Source organism: Scatophagus argus, chromosome 11 (genome assembly GCF_020382885.2).
Source record: "Scatophagus argus isolate fScaArg1 chromosome 11, fScaArg1.pri, whole genome shotgun sequence".
Classification (NCBI taxonomy): domain Eukaryota; kingdom Metazoa; phylum Chordata; class Actinopteri; family Scatophagidae; genus Scatophagus; species Scatophagus argus.
This window is the reverse complement of record NC_058503.1, coordinates 20,531,104-20,550,468: the sequence shown is the minus strand read 5'-3', so window position 1 is coordinate 20,550,468 and position 19,365 is coordinate 20,531,104. Positions and strand designations below refer to the sequence as shown.

The window sequence follows — 19,365 nt, the reverse complement described above, 5'->3', positions numbered from 1 at the left end:
TAAAACCATCCCATGGTGCTCGCACATCCCTCGTCTCAGTCTCTCTTTGGCTTTGTGTACCTTTCTGAATGGGCTTTGTTTTGGAAATGCTTTAGGCCAACCATACATTAATAGACTATAAAAAGACTACCACTTGTGTAAGGTTTTACACTTAACAGCCAGCTTATCTTGATCTGCAGAGTTTCCATCACAGCTCTCAGATAAGCCTTCGCACAGTCTCACGTTACAGAATCATGCAGGTCTTGTCATGGTCACATCGCAGCGACTCCATATTAATGGAAACCCGCAGGACACTCATGACCAAGGTTCACCATGCTGTTGACAATGCCTCTATAGCAACACTGTAAACTATAGTGAGCTGCAATCCAAGTGGCAGCACGCTGAATATTTCTCACTATTCAGTGAATTAAAAGCTTTGTGCACGCTTCCAACTGACCAGGAGCGATATGCTGTTTTATAAAAATAAACACATTTGTGAGATGTTTTTGTCCTTTCGGAGGTGAGTTGGGAACGGCTTTCGTTAAGCCAGTGCGCATATGCAGCACAAACCACAACTTTTCTTCCTAGTCATTTACAAAATGAGGTTTTGTCTAGTGATGTGGATTTCAAAACCTTCAAGGCTGATACTGATATGAATGTTTTCATATTGGAGCTGTCATTAGCTCATATTTTGCAAAGATATTCAATACAGTTCATTAAAATTTGACCATAGTAGTGCCCTCAGAAAGTCAATATTTTTATTCTTGACAGCAAATAGACTCTGAAACAGTGTTTATACCATAATTAGATATAACGGTCCAGTGACCTCATACAAATGAAATAATTTTAGGTTCTGTAGCTCCTTGCAGGAGAGAGATCCACTGCTTTCACAACGACTAAAACCAACCTTGTTGGTTATTTCTGGAAATCAAAGCTCTTTGTGAGGTCAGAGTATTGGTCAGATCTCTTTCTTCTTCTTTCCTTTCTCGCTGTCTATCCTGCAAAATTACATTTGCAGATCTTTATGTCTTTCCCACACTTTCGTGCACATTATTGACTTTACAGCGGACTGTTTAATTCCACAGTTTAAATGACAGATTGCAGACTACTAACAGGTTCGTTCCTGGAGCCGTGCTGTCTGGTCTCAACAGATATACACAACAACACCTTTTTGTATGTCCTTGGAAATGGGACTGTTTGTGTGCCCACGAGTGTTTGTGTATCATGCACTCCTCTTGTGTATATGTGGAGTGACGACTTGACAAAGTGGAATGAGAAATATTACAAGCTACACTCTCTAGTGCTTGTTGTTTTCCATCTATGGGAAGAGCAAAGACATAAAACACAAATACACCTGCCCACACACACATATAAATTCAAATGAAAGCTAATTTGAACAAGTAATCTCAATAGTAAACCTATTAGTTTGTCGACATCCTGTTTTTTGGAGCCAGAAATGACCATATTTGGGCAAGAGGGTGGAGCTGGGAGGATATCCTGATAGGAGCTGACTGGGAACCCAAGGTCAATCACAAGGTAGCCGGACCATAGAGAACACCTTGCTTTATCATCTGTTTTACTTTAAATCAGACCATAATAATATGAGCATTGCATTGTGTTGAAGAAGACTTGAAACTAGTGCCTGAAACCATAAACTGATGAGGGAGCTGTTTACTGAGGTCATAAATCAAAGGAGAAGTAGACTCATTTTCTCATAAGCTTAAATACAGTCAGACTTCTTTTTGAAACCAGTCGAGTTGCCCCCTGCTGGCCATTAGAAAGAATGCAGGTTTAAGTCACTTTTGCATCAACCACACTTTTCAGACCCCAAAGTCCTGTCCATATTTCACTCAGCCAGTGAGTACAACTTCTGTGGTGTGAAAACATCCAACACTAGATGGCAGCAAATACATGATTGTCCTTATCATTCAAATGAATCTTGACCTTTACTGACCTCCACTAGCTTCCAGATTTAACGGCAACAGCAGTGCAGAATACCCAACAGAAAGCTTACCATTTTAGAATGAGAGCAGAGCTTTAAGCCTCTGTTTACTGAGATAGTGTGCACTCTTAGACTACAGTTACGCTGTAGAACATGCCGGTTTTTGATTGGAAGAAGTCTGGGAGATTGCCGTGCCAGGTGATGAGCCTTCTGGCATTTAGAAGTAGCTGTCTGTGTTTTAGCACCACCCACAGAAACCATTCAGTCACTAAGAAGGTGCACTTTGGTGCAGTAAAACTATTGTTCCTTTGGGTGGGACAGAGGGAGGAGTGGATGGATTGATGCATGAACTGATCTTTGGGGAACTGAGATTTGCATTGAGCAAAGAACGAGAAGAGAGAAAGGGGAACAAGAACATTGTGTCCCTACTGTGATTATAACATGCATACTTTTGTACATCCTCGACAGGAGCTTGTAGTGGGAACATATTTTCCTTGTAATTTGTCATCATCTCTCTTCATCCATCATCCCATGCCAGGCTGAGATTTGGTGGAAGCATCATTAATCCACCCTGCTTCACTGTCTTAATCCTGTTCATTATCGCTGTTCGGGTTTGGCCAGAGGAACTCAGATTTATGTCTTAGTTTGCTCTTGCTGGGTTCTGCCGCTCCTGTTGGTTTTGGAGGGAACACTGACTCACCACAGTCCCTCGCTGGCTGGTGAGAAATTTAACCATCACAATTCACTCAGAGGCTTTGGGGCTGCTGGATTAATTTCTGACCACCCACTTTTTTTTTTTAGCAGGATTCAGGATTTTCTGTTAAAAGATCTCTGTTCCTTCCGGGTGTTTACTGTTGAATGCAAAAGATGGGAAGTGACAGCATGGATGGATGCATGTAAAAGAAACCAGAGGAAAAACCATGAAAAAAAAAACAAAACAAAAAAAAAACAAAAGTCCAGATATGTAAACAGTGGTTATGGAATACTTCAACATCCTCTGTAAACCACGTTTTATAGAATCATGGCTGAGTTGAAGTAAAGGAAAGACTAAACATGAGCCATATTAATATTATAGCCATATTATATTGTGGTGAAAACAAATCCCATTTATGAGTTTATTCCAAAGAAACTTAGAAATGCTCATGTGAATTCAATTTCACATGAGTGAGATTATGTAATTATCCAGTGAGAACATTTTTAGTCTAACACAAAACTTCAGAAGCTATTTTTTTTTTATTCATAGCAACACTGACTTCAGTACTGTGCTGTGATGTTGCTATAATGTCATATTTATCTATTAGTTAATGTGCTCGTTTCTCTGATCTCTTTAGTATCTGTACAGTGAGCTCCTCTACAGAGCTTATCATTGTTAACAGTGCCTTCTAGTGGTCAACTGGTAAACTAACGTCAGTAAATCTCTGTGGGTCATCAGCCTGCAAATGCAGGGTTAGGTAAAAGAGCCACATTTGGGATATGACTGTGGCCGTTTATCAAGCAGTGAGTGGATGTGGGAAGGACAACCGATACAGCTTCCTGACACTACGGCATTACTTAAGGAAGAAAGATCAGCCCCGAAAGCTGCAGAGATGGAAATAACAGCCCCGGCTGGGCTGATTTAGAGTGCATATGTGGTGCAAACAGAGCACACATTAAACCAACCAGGGATTAGTTTGCATGCAGGTTATAAAATGATAGAGCCCAGTTGCACTTTACTTGGCAGGTCATTGCCTCAAATCTCAGAGTTCATGACATCCATCCCTCCATTTCTCTGTTTCTGTCTTCTCTTCTCTGTGTGTGTGTGTGTGTGTGCATGAGAGAGAGGGACAGAAACACACAAAGATGGTGCATGCTGGTGGATTTTACATTTGTAAGGCAAATGGTGTCCAATGGAAGCAACAGGTGCAGGCTTTAAAGGTGACTTACAGGCTGGAGCAGGCATCCCTGACAGGGCTGTCTTTAAAAAGTTCGGCTGAGAGTACAGAAGCTGTAAAGTGGGGGAAAAAATATTTGGAATCCGTCTTCCTGTTCCGACCTTCATATGATTCAGTGATGAACACGCATGTGGCGGAGAGGACAAACTTTTTTCTGCTCCAAACATGAATGCGCAGCGGCTCCCACACGGTCCTACTTTTCCTGACTAAGGATATTCCATTCAGCTCGTGACAATGAGGCACTTATGACTCAAGTAGGGTGGGGGGGTTACCAATGATTTATTTTTATGGCCACGGAAGAATCATGATGTAAGGAAATGATTTTTCCTTGCGACTTGAATCAAACTTTGAGATGTTTTCAAATCCATGAATCTGACATTCGCACATTATTTTCTCTTCAACAGCTAACTTCGCGCAGTGATCCAGTGAGCTGACACGATTTCAAGACCCCTCTTGAATGAAGTGCTATTTGTGAAGAGCCACAGTGTGTTTCTGTGAATATGCAGGGGAATTATCGCCGCTTAAATAAGCTGGTTTGACAAGTGATGCTGCTGAATATGAGTGTGTGTGTGTGTGTGTGTGTGACATGCGGAAAGCGACACGATCTGAAGCTGCAGATCTACAGGAATGAAACTCTGCTGAAATGTTTTGATGGCGGCTGCGTTGCTCTCTGCCGTTGCCTCTTGCACCTCGGCATCAGTTCAGCCGAAAGAGCGATCCTCCTGCTGCTGAAAAAAAAGAGTGTTTGGCCGCCTGCCAAGCCGTGGAACAAGTGCGCCTCCCTTCCCTGCTGTTTAGCGTATTCATAGTTAGGGGTTTGGGCTCGGCTGTTTTTAAAAAGGCAAGGCAGCTCTCAAGTTGATCAGTCTGCTGAGAAAACTTGTGGTGGAGAAAGTACTGGAGTCCAAACTGAAGGGGAGAGAAGTTAAGATTCTGTGCAAGGAATTGCCTTGCGCTCCTGCAGAGGACAATATCTCGGGAGAAATAGCACATATATTTGAAATTGTTCATTTGAGCTCTTTTGCGCGGTGCACGGCGCAAAGCCTGTAATGAATGTTTTTTAATAGATAGCAACACTCTTGGATAAAGACTGTTGGCTTTAGCTTTAAAAATCGGATTATCTGACTGAGGCATTGTGCTCATTAGACCAGACTACTTTTTCCCCTCATCTTCGCATTTGAGGTTTATGCTATAACTGAAGAGAGCACCAACAATGTTTCTGAGTTTTTGCCTCTTGGTGACATTTATCTTGGGGCTGTCCGGGTGCTTGGGCTCATACGTGCCGTGCGAGCCTTGTGACCAGAAGGCGCTGTCCATGTGCCCTCCGGTCCCGGTCGGCTGCCAGCTGGTCAAGGAGCCGGGCTGCGGCTGCTGCCTAACATGCGCCCTGTCTGAGGGACAGGCGTGCGGCGTTTACACCGGGACGTGCACCCAGGGCCTCCGCTGCCTGCCGAGGAACGGGGAGGAGAAACCCCTGCATGCCCTTCTCCACGGCAGGGGAGTATGCACCAACGAGAAAGGATACAAACCTGCTCACCCACCCATAGGTAAGACGCACATAGGCTGGCTGACTTTATGCATGCTTGGGACCAGGCGATGACTTGAAAATGTGGCTGCAGTTATGAACGCATCCGTGCAAAAGGGACAGCAGGGGCTCCACTCTCCTCTGTGGGTCCGTGTGTGATGGTCCCATGTGGGGATCCACTGTGTGCTGAGGTGATATTGTAATGTCGAGCGGGAACAAACAGAAGACAAACTCTTCCTATCTTTTATGATAAATGGGAGGCCTAAAATAAATCGTATTATTAACCATTTTCCACCTTACTGCCTCCTCGTCCAGGGACCCTGTTGTCCTCACTGAAACACCCGCTTTTACAGTTAAAGCGCAGGAGTAGCCGGCCCCGGTGCGCTCTGACAGACTGTTTGTTTGACAGATGGTTTGAGGTGCCATCTGATTAACTTTTATCCACTGCCTTGATTAAACTGGCTGCAGGAGCTTATTCCTCCTCTCCTCCCAGGTCGCGCTGTGGATTGTCTCCGCATCCGACTGGAATGACAGTGTTGTTTCGCAGTATGAAATCTTCACAGTAGCTGATAACGCGTGTGCGCGGTGCTGGTTCATCTGTTGATCTGGCGGCTCGTCACGCACATGCTGACGATGTGTCCCCGGCTGATTTGATCTCCCGGTGCGGGACAGCGGCTGTCAAGCTGCGGTCCAGCAAGACGGAGGGGTAGCTGACAAAGATCCAGGCAGTCCGCGTTAAGTCAGCGCGATGAGAAGCGTTTCTCCTCAGAATGAAAAACTTGAGGCAACGCGCTCTGTGCACTCGTCTATTTATGTAAGGGATATTAAGAGGGAAATTGTGGGAACCCCTAAAGTGGAGCTTATTTTGCAAATTGCCGCCTGTAGTACCCACCACTGTAACAAGTGTCAGCCAAATCCAGCTATTTCCATCATCATTTCAGGGTTTCAGGTCATTTTTCTCTGTTTTGCGCCTTCCCAATATCATTCTCACCCAGCATGCTGGGTATGAGGAAAAGACACAGTGTGGGCCTATGGATTATATGGGTGAGGTGCCACTCCACAGTTTTCTGATAGATTTAGGTCTGCAGGCTTCCCCTTAGCGTGGTGTTTACAGTTGGATTACCACTAAACCTGCAGTGTGCGTGATAGAGACACGGAGAAAAGAGAGACGGACGTGAACGGCCTTGAACGATTTAAGACATTTCTCGGTGTGGCTGAGAGGTTCACTGTAGCTCAGAGTTTTAGCAGCTTGTCAACAACTAGTTAAGTAGGTGGTAACCACAAAGGTTTTGGCTACAGCCTTCATTCTATAAAATGGGCTACCACTGGGCTCATTTCGGCTGTTGACAGAGTCATTGGGCTGTTTGCACCCAGCCGGCAGCACTCACCTCTCCTCTTAATGATGTTGTTTAAGTGTGGTTTGTCCATGAATGTCATTGTTCCAAAATCTTATGTTGTGCAAAGCATTGATTGCTAACTGAAAAACAAAGTAAACACTGTGTGTGTGTGTGTGTGGTGTGTGTGTGTGTTTGGGCGGGGCTGTGTGGGTGTCTGGGTGTGCATTGTGTGTGATTGTTGTGAGTGATGGCACCTCAGGCAGTTTTGTCTCACTCTGGGTTTAAACACACACACACACACACACACACACTCACTCACTCACACACACACAACCTGTCTTCTTTGTTGGCCCACTGAGGTAATCAGAGCATCTTTTCCAGCCTCTGGCGGTGCATTCATTGCACGAGCACTCAGTCACAAGGCAGTGATTCAGCAGAATGCCTCTGGCTCTCTCTTTCCTCTGAAGCGCCTTCTGTCAAACAGATCTGTGGATGGACACTGGTGAGGTGAGCTTCTGGTTTCCTGTGGTGTGGGGTTGCAGCTGTCTGTGTGCTGCACCAGCTGAGCCAGGCAAACACAAGGAGGAGGAGCTCAAGTGTCCGCGACACTCTGGAGGCCATGAGAGCTGCAGCCTACTAAATATTGACTGGGGCAACCAAACAATGGGAGAGAGGAATCTTTGCTATCCTACAGTCCCCACTCCCCCGCCCCCCTTTTACTGCTCATGTAGGAAAAAGAATCCTGGCCATCACTCTGCGTCAGGGTTCATGTCCCAGCGGTGCATTAATTCACATTTTGCTTCTGCACCATGGTCCCAGGAGTTGTTTGGATTGTAAGGCACAGGAGGTGGTATGTGCTTTGGGGGCACTCAGACTTTGTTAGCCCCCGTACGAGTGAATCAGACCCTGGAAAGCTTGCCAACAGATATGACTTCATAGCAGCAGGCGCCTCGTCCTTCAAGCTTCTGAAAGGACCTTATGTTTTAACAGATTGCTCTTTGCCAAGAAACAAAAGATGATTAGGGAGTGGTTCCAAATCCAGAATACTCACACACACACACACACACACACACACACACACAGAAATACGATTCCTCTTATTAGCATAGCAATAGGAAACCTGGTGCCTTTACTGACAACTTTAATACGTTACATTTGTCTTGGCTCTTTGCATGTGTGTAGATGGCAACGTTATTTCAGCCACAGACATTTTGAATAGTTAGTGGTTTTTCACATGTCACATGTCCTTGTCACTGATATTTACGATCATGGGCAAGTCAAGCGACTGCAGACTTCTGATGCTTAATGTTTGCCAGAGAACTTCACATATGTATGGTCACACTGTAGCCTCCACATTTCTAAGCGCTGTGCAGAGTCACTTGTCATCACATCCTTTTAGAAAGCTACACAGCTTTGAAAAATGACATCTGCTTTTTCCATGTCCACAGCGTCACTGATGCGGCTGGTCATCGGGTCGTAGCAGAGGAAAACTAAAGCAAGCGGTAAAACGTTGATTCTCAGTTGGACTAATGACAACCAGCCACCACACACTGTCTGCAGCGAACGTTGCGTGCTCGTACACACATATCAGGTTAGATATAGCTCGGGTGGTCACGTGTGTTCCCAGCTGCCCGACGGCTTCATGATGGGCTCATGTGAAAGGAAAGACAGCATTTGGCCTTACATCCGTCCCACCTTGAACATCTGAGACAGTGCAGTGAAAGCTTAGCATGCTGCAACTAATCTGTTGCAGGTGCCAGAGAGAATTATTTGAAAGGTCATTTTGCTAAGATATTACATGATGACTTCAAGAAAAAGCATGCGATTCACAGAAAATATGATGCCAAGAACCTGTTTTATTTTTTTAAGATATGAGATTGATATCATTCTGTAGAATTGCTTTTGTCATAGCATTCAGTAGCACAGTGTGATCATGGACAGTCTACAGCACTGGAGCTGTTTCTGGCAAGCACATAACCTCTTTGGCACACTCGCTTGATTTCTCCCTATAAATGTTTACAGTGGTATTTGTACAGCTTATTGGTCACTGACACCTAGCCTGCTGGTGGCAACAGCTGTGAAACAAATCAGCACTCACTGTGGACTTTCCACACCAGCAGCTTGAGACTGAAAAAAAGGCAGGGATGGCCTCATGCTGGCTTTTAAAATGATGTTTACTTCTGACCCGCGTACCGTAATCTCACAGCCAACACCTCGTCACATGCTGATGTGGTGCGAGAAAGGACCAAATTCATCTCATTGTGCACACAGAGGAGTTTGTTTAAATTCACAAGCAGGGCAAAAAGTTGGACTCGTAGCTTTTCTTATAAAACAATAGAAGGTCCAGCGACTTAGCTGCAATGTTGGTGTTGCACAGAACCTTTTATTGTTTCCGGTTTATTGTTCCCTGTCCCGCTAAGGTAACTTGGCCTTAAATGGTGCTTCCTCATAAATATTTCATAATTAATGAAATTGTGTCATTGTTGATTCTTAGTTTTCGATGCAAAAGGAAAAAAAAATCAATATTAACCATTCTTCTGTGTGTATCATGTTACATAAAGGGGCAGTTTGCTCATTCTTAAGTGTTATGCTGCAAACACCGCAAAGAAAAGTGGTGACAAAATTAATGTTGAAGTTAGTTCTTCGCCCGCTGTGATGTTTCTTTTTATGCTGCTTGGGGATCTGCTTTGTACAGTACATCTAGGAGAGCTTCTCTCTCGCCAAAATAGCTCCCTCTGCCACTGGGGAGTTAGAACATCGTCACACCCAGCAATTGTGTTGTGGTGATGGTGACCCAGAAAGAGGTTGCGTCCGTCCATGTGGCTTGTTGAAAACCCAAACCCAGATGTAGGATGAGACCTCAGACCAAAATTAGGAATGTACAGTAGAAGAGACATGCGCCATACTCTGATAATGCACTTCTCACAGGACTTGCTGCAACAGGGATTGGGCATTTATTTGCTGTAAAGTTGCTGTGAAGGAAGCTGTAAACAGGCCACAAAGTTTGCTTACTTACAGTAGCATTTCCCTCTTGGAAATATTTTGCATCCTCTCATAAGTCCTGTTATTGCGATTTATAATCCTTGAATTGTTCTTGTTGCTATTTATACCATGCATTCAGAAAAGCAGGAAACTTTTTGATTGCAATGAACATATTCTGTGTGCACAATACCATGGGAAGAGTTATTTCCTGCATTTTCAGAAGCTGAGAGCCTGAACAGGGTCAAACAACAGAAATTCCATCGAAACAACAGGACATAAGAGTCAAAACATAATTTCTTTACTCTTGGAGGTGGTCAAATAAAATTAAGTCTGTGTTTTCTTCCTGACTAACTGCTTTGAAATGGAACCTTTTCCAGTCATCCGTCTCTCAGTCTTATCATGTAACCGGGCTTTGTGCACTGTTGTCAAGTCATGTGCGAAGGATGCATCCCATTGGATTGGAGTGGATCAGAACTTTCTGAGAATCCAACTGGCTATCCATGCCGTTATGTTTTCTACCAGTGAAACTGACCTTTTCATTTTATCTGCAAATTCTTTTGCACTCTAGCAGTGGTCACTTTGCTACAAGCGTGAAAAGCCTCTGTGACCAACATTCATTTGGTCTCCGGGACCCAACTTTTGTGCTGCTGCACACACATCCTCAGTGAGTTGCACAACTTACTGGTTTGTTCACACCTCCTTTTCTGCTCTAGAAACTGCAGGGTTATCAGGCCGTGGCCTTGCTTTCAAATATTAAGTAGCAGAGGCAGTCTGAGGCTGAAGGATGGTTTACTAACCAGGTGCTTTATATGACACAGGCCCTCAGGCTCATTTATCCCTACATTATCTTGTCCTACCCCCTGTTGAGATTAAACAGCACCTTTATTCACTTCTCGCTTACATCTTGTAAAGATGTAATTTCAGATGCAGTACAGTGACTGACTTAATCAAAGGCAGGACATAACAAATGAGGTTGAATGCTGAGAAATTCAATGAAAGGTGAGAGAATCTATTGTCCGGGCTTCTTTGCTACCTAAATGGTATTTTTATAGTCTTAAAGATCCAGTGGAGAGAAAAATCCAAAGAAAGGGCAGCTTATCTTTCATGCTTGGACTGTTGCCCTCAAGAAACTTGGGATATTCATGAAGCATAATTGTGTGCAGATGTTAATTTTTAAACAGAGAAGTATCAGGTGCACCTCCTTTGGCCACTCTGCTCCTCTCGTCCTAATGAAATCTTTAGCTCGAGCAGAAAGAGAGAGAGAGATAGCAGCACAGCTTTGGGCTCAGCTGAATGGAAGAGCTGCACATGACTTGGCTCAATTGGCTCCCATCCAGCTTCTTGGCAGAGTTTCAGGAGTTAAACACAGACCCTCTAAGCCTCCTTTACAAGCTGGGTACCCTAAGCATGGAAAAACTGAGTTTTTGTGGCTGCCCTGAAGAGCCCACTTCAGAAAAGACGAATTTGGTGATTTTGTGAGTGGAGGGGAAAATAAGCCAGACCCCATTGTCCATACAAAAGATACATCATTTTCAAAATGCAAATAAAAAGCCCTTTCTATCCTGTGTTTCTAGAGAGACATTTTCTCAAAGTGACTGACTTGTAAAGTGAAGATAACTGATGTGCCATGACCCTCCTTAGTCTGGACATTTATGTGGCTCCAATGAGATTACACATGAAACAAGAATGCATGTTGAAAAAAACAGTCCTTATTTTCTACAGCATATTTCTGTGCCAAATATGTGGCATTTTAATCAAACCGCCTGAGAAATGATTGAACTTTACAGCATAAATAAAGAGTTTTTCCAAAGTGTTCACATGCATGGTGTACAGGAATGCTTGTTTGACATATTTATTTATAGCAAGTAATAGCCCCGTAGTCTGAGCAGGGAGACACAAGGACATATCTAAACACAAACCAAGGCCTGCCAAGTCACGAGTTGTGAGATTAATTTCAAAGAGACGGCAGTGCAGCGCAGAAGCCAAAGACCCAATTCTGGTAATCACCCTGCCCCCCCTGCCTCCCCTCCTCTTCCAGAGACTCCAGACACTCATGCTGTGTCAGGCTCTTTGAACATCAGTCTCTAGAAGCTCATGTCCTTGTTACGTCTCAGTGGCTTTCGCTGCAGTGGCTGTGTACTTACACGCCCGTCAGCAAAGTTATGGTGACTTGTTAAATCATGTTTTCCAATGTATTCTCAAGTATGGAAGTTGATTTGCCTTTCAGCAGCAGTTGGGCCGTAGTCGGCGGGCAGCATTCTTTTCTGGTTCAGTGCGTCTGGCCCTCTGCACCATGGCGGGTTTCCTTGTCAGATAAATATAACCAGGGTCATCCACTGGCACCGTCGCTTCGGCCAGTTGGGGCATGGCAAAGTCCCCACAATAACTCTGTACTTATGGTACAGCTAAGCCAAGGGGAGGGCGGGGGGCTGATGGCTTCTTTCTGTGGCCTCAAAGAACCTCTGACTGGGGGTCCAGGCTTAAGAGGCTGAGCCCCAAAGATAGGCGGATGTGGGGGGTTGGGTGATGGCTGGTAGGGGGGTTAGGTAAAGGATAAAGGACCTCAACCTGTGAACATGCCATCAAGAGGGACTTCAAGATCTCCGAGACTACAGTGCCACCTTGGGGAGCTGAACTGGGTCAAAGACAAAGTGCATAAAATGTGACAGAAATGTGCAAGTATTTATACGAGTCCACAGAGCAACTGGATTTTCCTTAGCTTGACATTTGAATCAGTTTTAATGTTGGACTTGTCGCACCAAAGTTACGACACTCAGAGGCCTTAGTCTCTGTCGAAGTTTAGCAGCCCAGATAACGCTTTAGCAAATTTTCCAGGCACAGTGTAGGCAGCCACGCAACATGTGATGCAGTTTCCCCAACTTGTAGAGGTTCACAGGTATGTGCTGCCTGGTAGCTGTGTATCTGTATTTATGTGTAACTTTAAGATCAACTTATGTCACTGGTATGTTAATGACATTAAAAGACAGTGGAGGAGTTTTTGCTTGTAGAATGGATACTTTTCTATAACTGTTATGAGTGGGGAAGACAGGTTGGAGCGTGGGGTTGGAGCGTGGGGTTGGGTGGGAAAAGTTCAAACTGGTGTTTGGTTGTAGGAGTTCATCAGCTGTTGATCAGAGCTCCAGCCACCCCTCCTTTATAAACAAATGGGAAGCAACAGTTGGCGGCACAAACTCTGGGAAAGCACCTGGTATTGTACTTATGTGGGAAAGACTAACAAGCCACAGATCATGTATGTTTTATGCGCATCGCAAATAAAGACACCTGATACTGAATTGTTACCTTTTTATTTTTAGGGTTTATAAAATATTGCAAACATACATCATATCTCTACATTTCAATGACTTGTCACATGATTACAGCTCTATGACTTTTCAGAGACATTTTACATTTTTCAGGAGTTTGAATAATAACATATTGCAGGGCGTAAGTTTTGTCTCCCCTTCCAGCAGGGAGAGTTATTACACAAAGTCTGTTAATGCATGCTAAAAATGTATGCCATTAATGTGTTTTGAGCAGGAGTTGGTGGAGACTAAAACAGAGCTAAAATGACAGCGAATATTTGACTCGCACTGGCTGCAAAGACAGAAACGTGACTCCAAACACAAACATCTTTTAGTTTCCAGCAGATGGCAGGCACAACTTGTCAGCCAGCATGAAAACCTCACATTATCTTTTTTTCTATAATGAATAATCTGCCACACATCGGCAATATCAGTGCACTAATGTGAAACTGCGACTTGGTTTAGAAAAGTGACATTAATTGACCATGTTTTATTTGCTCTGGTTCAGATCGTGAATCTCATGAGGATGCCATAACCACAGAGATTACAGAGGAGCTGCAGCCAGCTAAAGTGCCACTGCTTCCCAAAGACATTGTGAACACTAAAAAAGTCCACGCAATACGCAAGGAGCAGAAGAGGAAGCTCGGCAAGCAGCGCTCCATAGGCTCCCCCATGGACTACTCCCCTCTGCCCATTGACAAGCATGAGCCTGAATTTGTAAGTATTCATTGCTGGCTTAATCCTACATTATTTTTAGATATGTTTGGAATTTAAACATTTCTGACTTTGGTGACTCACGATGCCTGCATCTAAAAGACAGCAACGCAATGACCTAAGTTCTCAATTAAGTCAGGTTGTGACTCAGTTCTTCTGCATGGCCTTCGAACAGCCTCTCAACACAGGATGACCTGTGCTTTATTTGCTCAAAGGGTCCATGCAGGAGAAAACTGGATGGGATCATTCAGGGAATGAAAGACACATCTCGTGTAATGGCTTTGTCTTTGTACCTTCCCAACTGTGACAGAAAAGGATTCTTCAAGCGCAAGCAGGTGAGTTTTTAGGAGACACTTTACACTTTGCATTAACGAAGCCCTTCTGACTTTGCATTGATGTCTTATATTCAGACTTGTTTTCTCTTTTTCACACCATGCCAAGTTTACTGTTGGTCACATCATAATTTGAAAAGGCCACACTTTGGTGGATTCACAATCTGCAAGACTCTTTTGTGTTGAGTTCACCTTTGACATCATTTTTATTTAACTTAAACTTATTTAACCTAAAAATGGCTCCACAAGAAGGAAGAGTAGTTTGCTGATAACCATGAGATGGAGTAGATGATACAAATACGCCTTTTGAATAAACTTAATAAACTCTTTTCTGTCCCGCAGTGCAAGCCATCTCGTGGACGCAAACGGGGCATCTGCTGGTGTGTGGACAAGTATGGAGTTCAGCTTCCTGGCACGGACTACAGCGGAGGGGACATTCAATGCAAAGACCTGGAAAGCAGCAACAACAATGAGTGATAAAGGGGCGGATCACCCTCGACCCCGCACCCCCCACCCCCTAACCACCACGTGACCCAGGGCCCACGCCTCCTCTCTGAATCACACCTGTATGCTCTGCTCTCCGTTCACTTCAAGAGTTTTGTTTTTTCAAATTGAAAACAAAAAACAACAGGCTGATAAAAAAGACACCTGTATATTTTTTTTCTTTTCTGTTGTTGACCAAGCACTCACCTCCGAATGAGGGGAAAACTCCCAGAAGATTTACTCGATCCCTTGACTGTTGCTCATGGGACCCCTTCTATGAGGCAGGTCCACTGGCTGCAGATCCATGAAAATATGTGCACTCAATGGATATATTTTTATAGAAGCTGGGGGTTTCAATGCAACACCTTGTATGATGTAAAATTAACACAAAATCATTGTGAAGAAAAAAAAAGTATCAGGCACATTGATTGAAAACAGATCAGTTTTAGACTGTGGCACATGACACCACTGTGGAACTGATGATTGGCAGTAATTTGGTTTTTTTGTCTGTTTTCCAAAAGAAAAAAAAAAGAAACAATAGATAGGGATATGCTGTAACAGTTGACTCTATCTGGGTATGTGGTTCTGTCAGAGCACTTATGAATAGGGGAACCTGCTAAGATATGTGTAACTTCACAAAATGATGCGTGCATGAATGCGTGTATGTGTACAGTGCAAGCGTGTGGTATGTATCAGAGTGCTTTGGTGTATGATGGAGTGAGCCAATAGCAAAAACAGAATGTCCTTTTTTTCTTCCTCTTTTGTTTGATTTTGTCACATTAAGTTTTGCTAGCGCTTGAAGTGGTCTTGAGACTGGCCTTCTCTATAACTGATGTAATGTCTCGAGACAGCGTCTAGCGTCTGGAAACAAAAGAGTAAGCAGATCGTCACAGATGAACCTATATAAGTGGCTCTTCGACAATGAAGCTAGCCTGATATGCCAACTGTGCCTACTTTAAACAGACACTGCCATGCAGGGCGACACAGAGCTTAGAGAGCGCTGACTCTACCGACGAAATAAAGTGTTTTCAGCTTAAGCGATGGGACTCAAGTTTGACTTTGATCTTTGGAGTTGAGTGCGTAATCAAACTTGCCAGTCAGGCCAGTTGCTCCTCTGATTCAGTTGTGTGAAGTGTAGTTTTGTATGGTTTTGTTTGTGCTGTTTTCTTTGCCTTCAGTGAAGTAAAGACCGCCCACTTTTGAGCCATGTTCTTTTATCAAGTGGTTTCCCCTCAGTACTGCTACTACAGTGTAACCATGGTGTATTACATTACTTTTAAATATAGTTATTGAATGTTGTTTTTTTTTCCTGTAGAAACATAGTATGACAACAATGTAATTGTGCTTGGGAAAAAAAAAAATTTAGCCTGTAAAGAATTTGAATAGGTCCTCGTAGCCTGTCAGGAGAGTGACCCAGAGTCAACTGACGACAGGGCAGTCAAAGAAGCTAAACCTCTGAAACCCTACTGCTCACTTGCCTCCATACAAAGATCATCTATCGACATCTAAAGGGAGCATGATCAAAACAAAAATCTTACAAGGTTATAACAGGGTTGCTTAGTTCTCTCTCTCTCTCTCTCTCTCTCTCTCTTGGTGTGCAAGTCACAGTGCCTTCCTACATGCAAATACATTTAAAAAGTGACATGAAAGTGACACGGGGCTATTTCCTATTGCAAACAGCCCCCTCAGCTGGGCCTGACAATTCATACAATGATCAAGAGGTCTCGGTTTAGTTATTTTTAAGAGAAGAACGGTGAATGGTATGCTCGGTAAATGGCATCAGAAATCCATTTTTAATCTCCGCCTGTACCTCGGGGCAATTCTGGACAAGAATGATGAGTGAGGAGCTGCTGCGTAACTGCAGTTAGTTACAGCTCCCTCCTCTTGTTCTTTGACAACCAATAAGCTACGATTCTTGCTTTTCATGTGAATGCCAATGTATATGATTGCCAGAGAGGGGAAGCCAAAGGATGTTTGGAGGTAAATCAACTATTTCCTTCACTGCAGCAAAAGAGAAACGATATGTGCATCCTAAATGGCTTCCAGTTGTGAATATATTATCAAGGCTCCTTGCCCCACTTCCAACACCAATCCCCCACTACCACTTTTGAAAAAAAGCAGCTTGCACTTATTTCATTTACTTACTATTGATATTGACACACAACGACGTCCTAAGATGTGGTATCATGAAGTTAGTGGAACAAAAAAACAAAAAAACAAAAACAAAACAAAAAACAAACAAAAAAAATAAACAGCCACAAAAGCTAAATGTTGTGTTATCTTGTGCTTACCTTTTAAAGGTGGTGCTTTGAGGTAATATATGTCGACAGGGGCTGTGCAGCCCATGCCTGGGACCTCCAATACAGCAACATCTTTTAGGGAAAGTAGATTGCAAACAGTACGCAGCTAGAGATGTTCTCATGGCCAATAGATGGAGATGAGAGTTGAGATAGAAAGGGGGGAAAAAGAGACGAAGGAGAAAGGAAAGACGAAGAGCGAGCGCCATGGACAGTGGTCACATTAAGGGCCCAGCCACTTCCCCGATATGGGGTCACCAATTGCATGACATTAGATACAGTTAGCAAGACAGTTACCAGGAGACATGGAAATCTGGGGAATGCAATACTGGAACCAGGAGTGTGGAGATGATTTTATACTCATAAGTCAAAAAAAAAACAACAGTATTTTTGACATCTGGGATCATTCACCATCTGGATCAATCAAGTGTGTGAATACTTAAGTGTTCCAAGTTGCAGGACTGCAGGCTTTCTGCTAGTGTGAGCGATGTCCTGTTCCCACACTTGTTTGCGAGTAGTAACTTCCTCAGGTTTCACATCCCCTACTTGGTTTAAACTCATATTCACATTTCATACTTCAGTAGTACAGTAACTACAGTACAGCTTGTTTTCTGAGTACATAACACTTTCTGGATGTAATGAGACAACACAATTGGTTTTCATAATTTGGTGTTCACTAGCTTGTGAAAATAGACCCATCGGTGGCAGGAGGATAGTGGGAAATAAAATGGTCAGTATTTGGAACAACATAAGACGAATTTAAAAAAAAGACAAAAAATCTCAAATTATTAAAGTGAATATCACTGTGTAATATTTATTCAACTTGTAATTTATGTACTCTTTTAACCTTTGTCTTTTTTTTTTGTTATGACAAAGCATTTATTTAAATAAAGTTATGTATTCATTTAAGCACTCTGGTGAGGTTTTCATTTCGCATAAGTAGCCGCTAATTTGGCTCGAAAACTACAGTTTGAAGTGGAATCATCCTGATAAGTAAGCACTGACTAATCTCTGAGGCACGAGCGGATAAACCTCTTAGACATAAGTCTGAGACACTCAGGCTAGCCCACAAGGATCTCAGGCAGCATGCAGGATGTGACTTTATAAAGCCTCGCCCAAGGGCAAGTCACCTGGTTTTCAACACCATAGTCAAAAGAGATTGCACAGGAACAAGGAAGTCATTTAACATGAGTTTGAACTTCAAGGGGGGGATAACATCAAGTGGGACCAGCTTACTATACAAATGACTGGGAAGAAGGGATTTGTAGCCTGGAGGAGCCTTCATGATGTTATGGGAAACCTACCTTTATTACGATTTGAAGGCAGAATGGACTCCCTGGAGACTTGCCAATCCACAAAGATACACACATGCGGCTCAACATAAGTGCATATAAAGACACCAGGTGTGGACAGAAGGTGCAAGGCTAATTCTAATGTGAAGCCGTTCTGAAGTTCACACTCACACAGCCACACATTTGTCCCAGTGCTCCTTATGAGAAACATTATGAAGCGGGATCTGTTGGTCAGGCAAAGATTTAATGCACAAATCAAGGGCAATGATATTAGCAGTTTCTGTGGCATGCACAGACACTCTGATAAGATTAAAATATTAAAACGATCTAAGGATCTGCACACCTCCTCAGAGGGGTGTCTGGTCATTTTTATTTCCTCATGGACTCCAGGACGTGACAGAATGGGATGAAGATTTTTGGGGACCACCAAAATCTTTCCCTGGGGACCTCAAGACTTTGACCAACTCCAGATGTGGGTGACTTGAAGCAGGGCATGAGAGGGTGGAGGGCCCAGCAGTTCCTGTACAGCAAGCAGATCAAGGCAGCCGTGAAGGTTGTTGTGGTGTGTGTGTGTGTGTGTGTGTGTGTGTGTGTGTGTGTGTGTGTGTGCGTGTGCGCGCGTGTGCATGTGCGTGCGTGCATGCATGCATGCATGCATGTAGCGGGGAGGGCACAGACTTTGACTTCAGGGAGGAGGAAACATGTGTAGAAGATTTGATTTGTGAGGCAGTGAACATGACAATTACTATTTGCCTTCAAAGAAACTGACAACTGCACTTAGGACTTCAAAGCGTTTATGCCCCTTTTATTACATAATTAGGCCAACAACATTGGATGGCTACATCTAACATCAACGCACGCACCTCACTCCATTCGAAACCCAGTCGAACTGCTGTGCCAAGCACTTCTGTGCCTCTCAGACCTCTAAGTGCTGCACAAAGGCATTCCTGTGCGTGCATTAATGTGATTAAACAGATGATCAGTGCTATGAAATCACATGCAATCACCCTGGAGATGCTTTCACTTGCTTGGGCTCATATCATTAAATGTGACTTTCAGAAACAATGATGTGGCATTTAAAGACATAAGTGTACAAATGGCATGCAGATGTTTACACTGCATAATTGGGATCTTGGCAAATCACTGCTTGTGCTCTTGTATAATGCTATCTCTTAAAGAGGTAATGGTGGTTCTTTTCATCACCAGGATGGAGATGAAAGGAGATTTGAAAGAATGTACAGCGGTTGGA

The 19,365-nt window shown here is 43.6% G+C and overlaps 1 protein-coding gene across 1 annotated transcript; it reads left to right on the top strand.

The window, feature by feature from the left end:
- Window positions 1-4,680: 4,680 nt before the first annotated feature.
- On the top strand, window positions 4,681-17,733 carry LOC124067190 (insulin-like growth factor-binding protein 5). Its single transcript, XM_046404333.1, has 4 exons — window positions 4,681-5,399; window positions 13,507-13,715; window positions 13,928-14,047; window positions 14,387-17,733. The coding sequence occupies exons 1-4, from the start codon at window positions 5,066-5,068 to the stop codon at window positions 14,519-14,521; spliced, it is 798 nt and encodes a 265-aa protein (XP_046260289.1). The 5' UTR covers window positions 4,681-5,065; the 3' UTR covers window positions 14,522-17,733.
- Window positions 17,734-19,365: the final 1,632 nt, after the last annotated feature.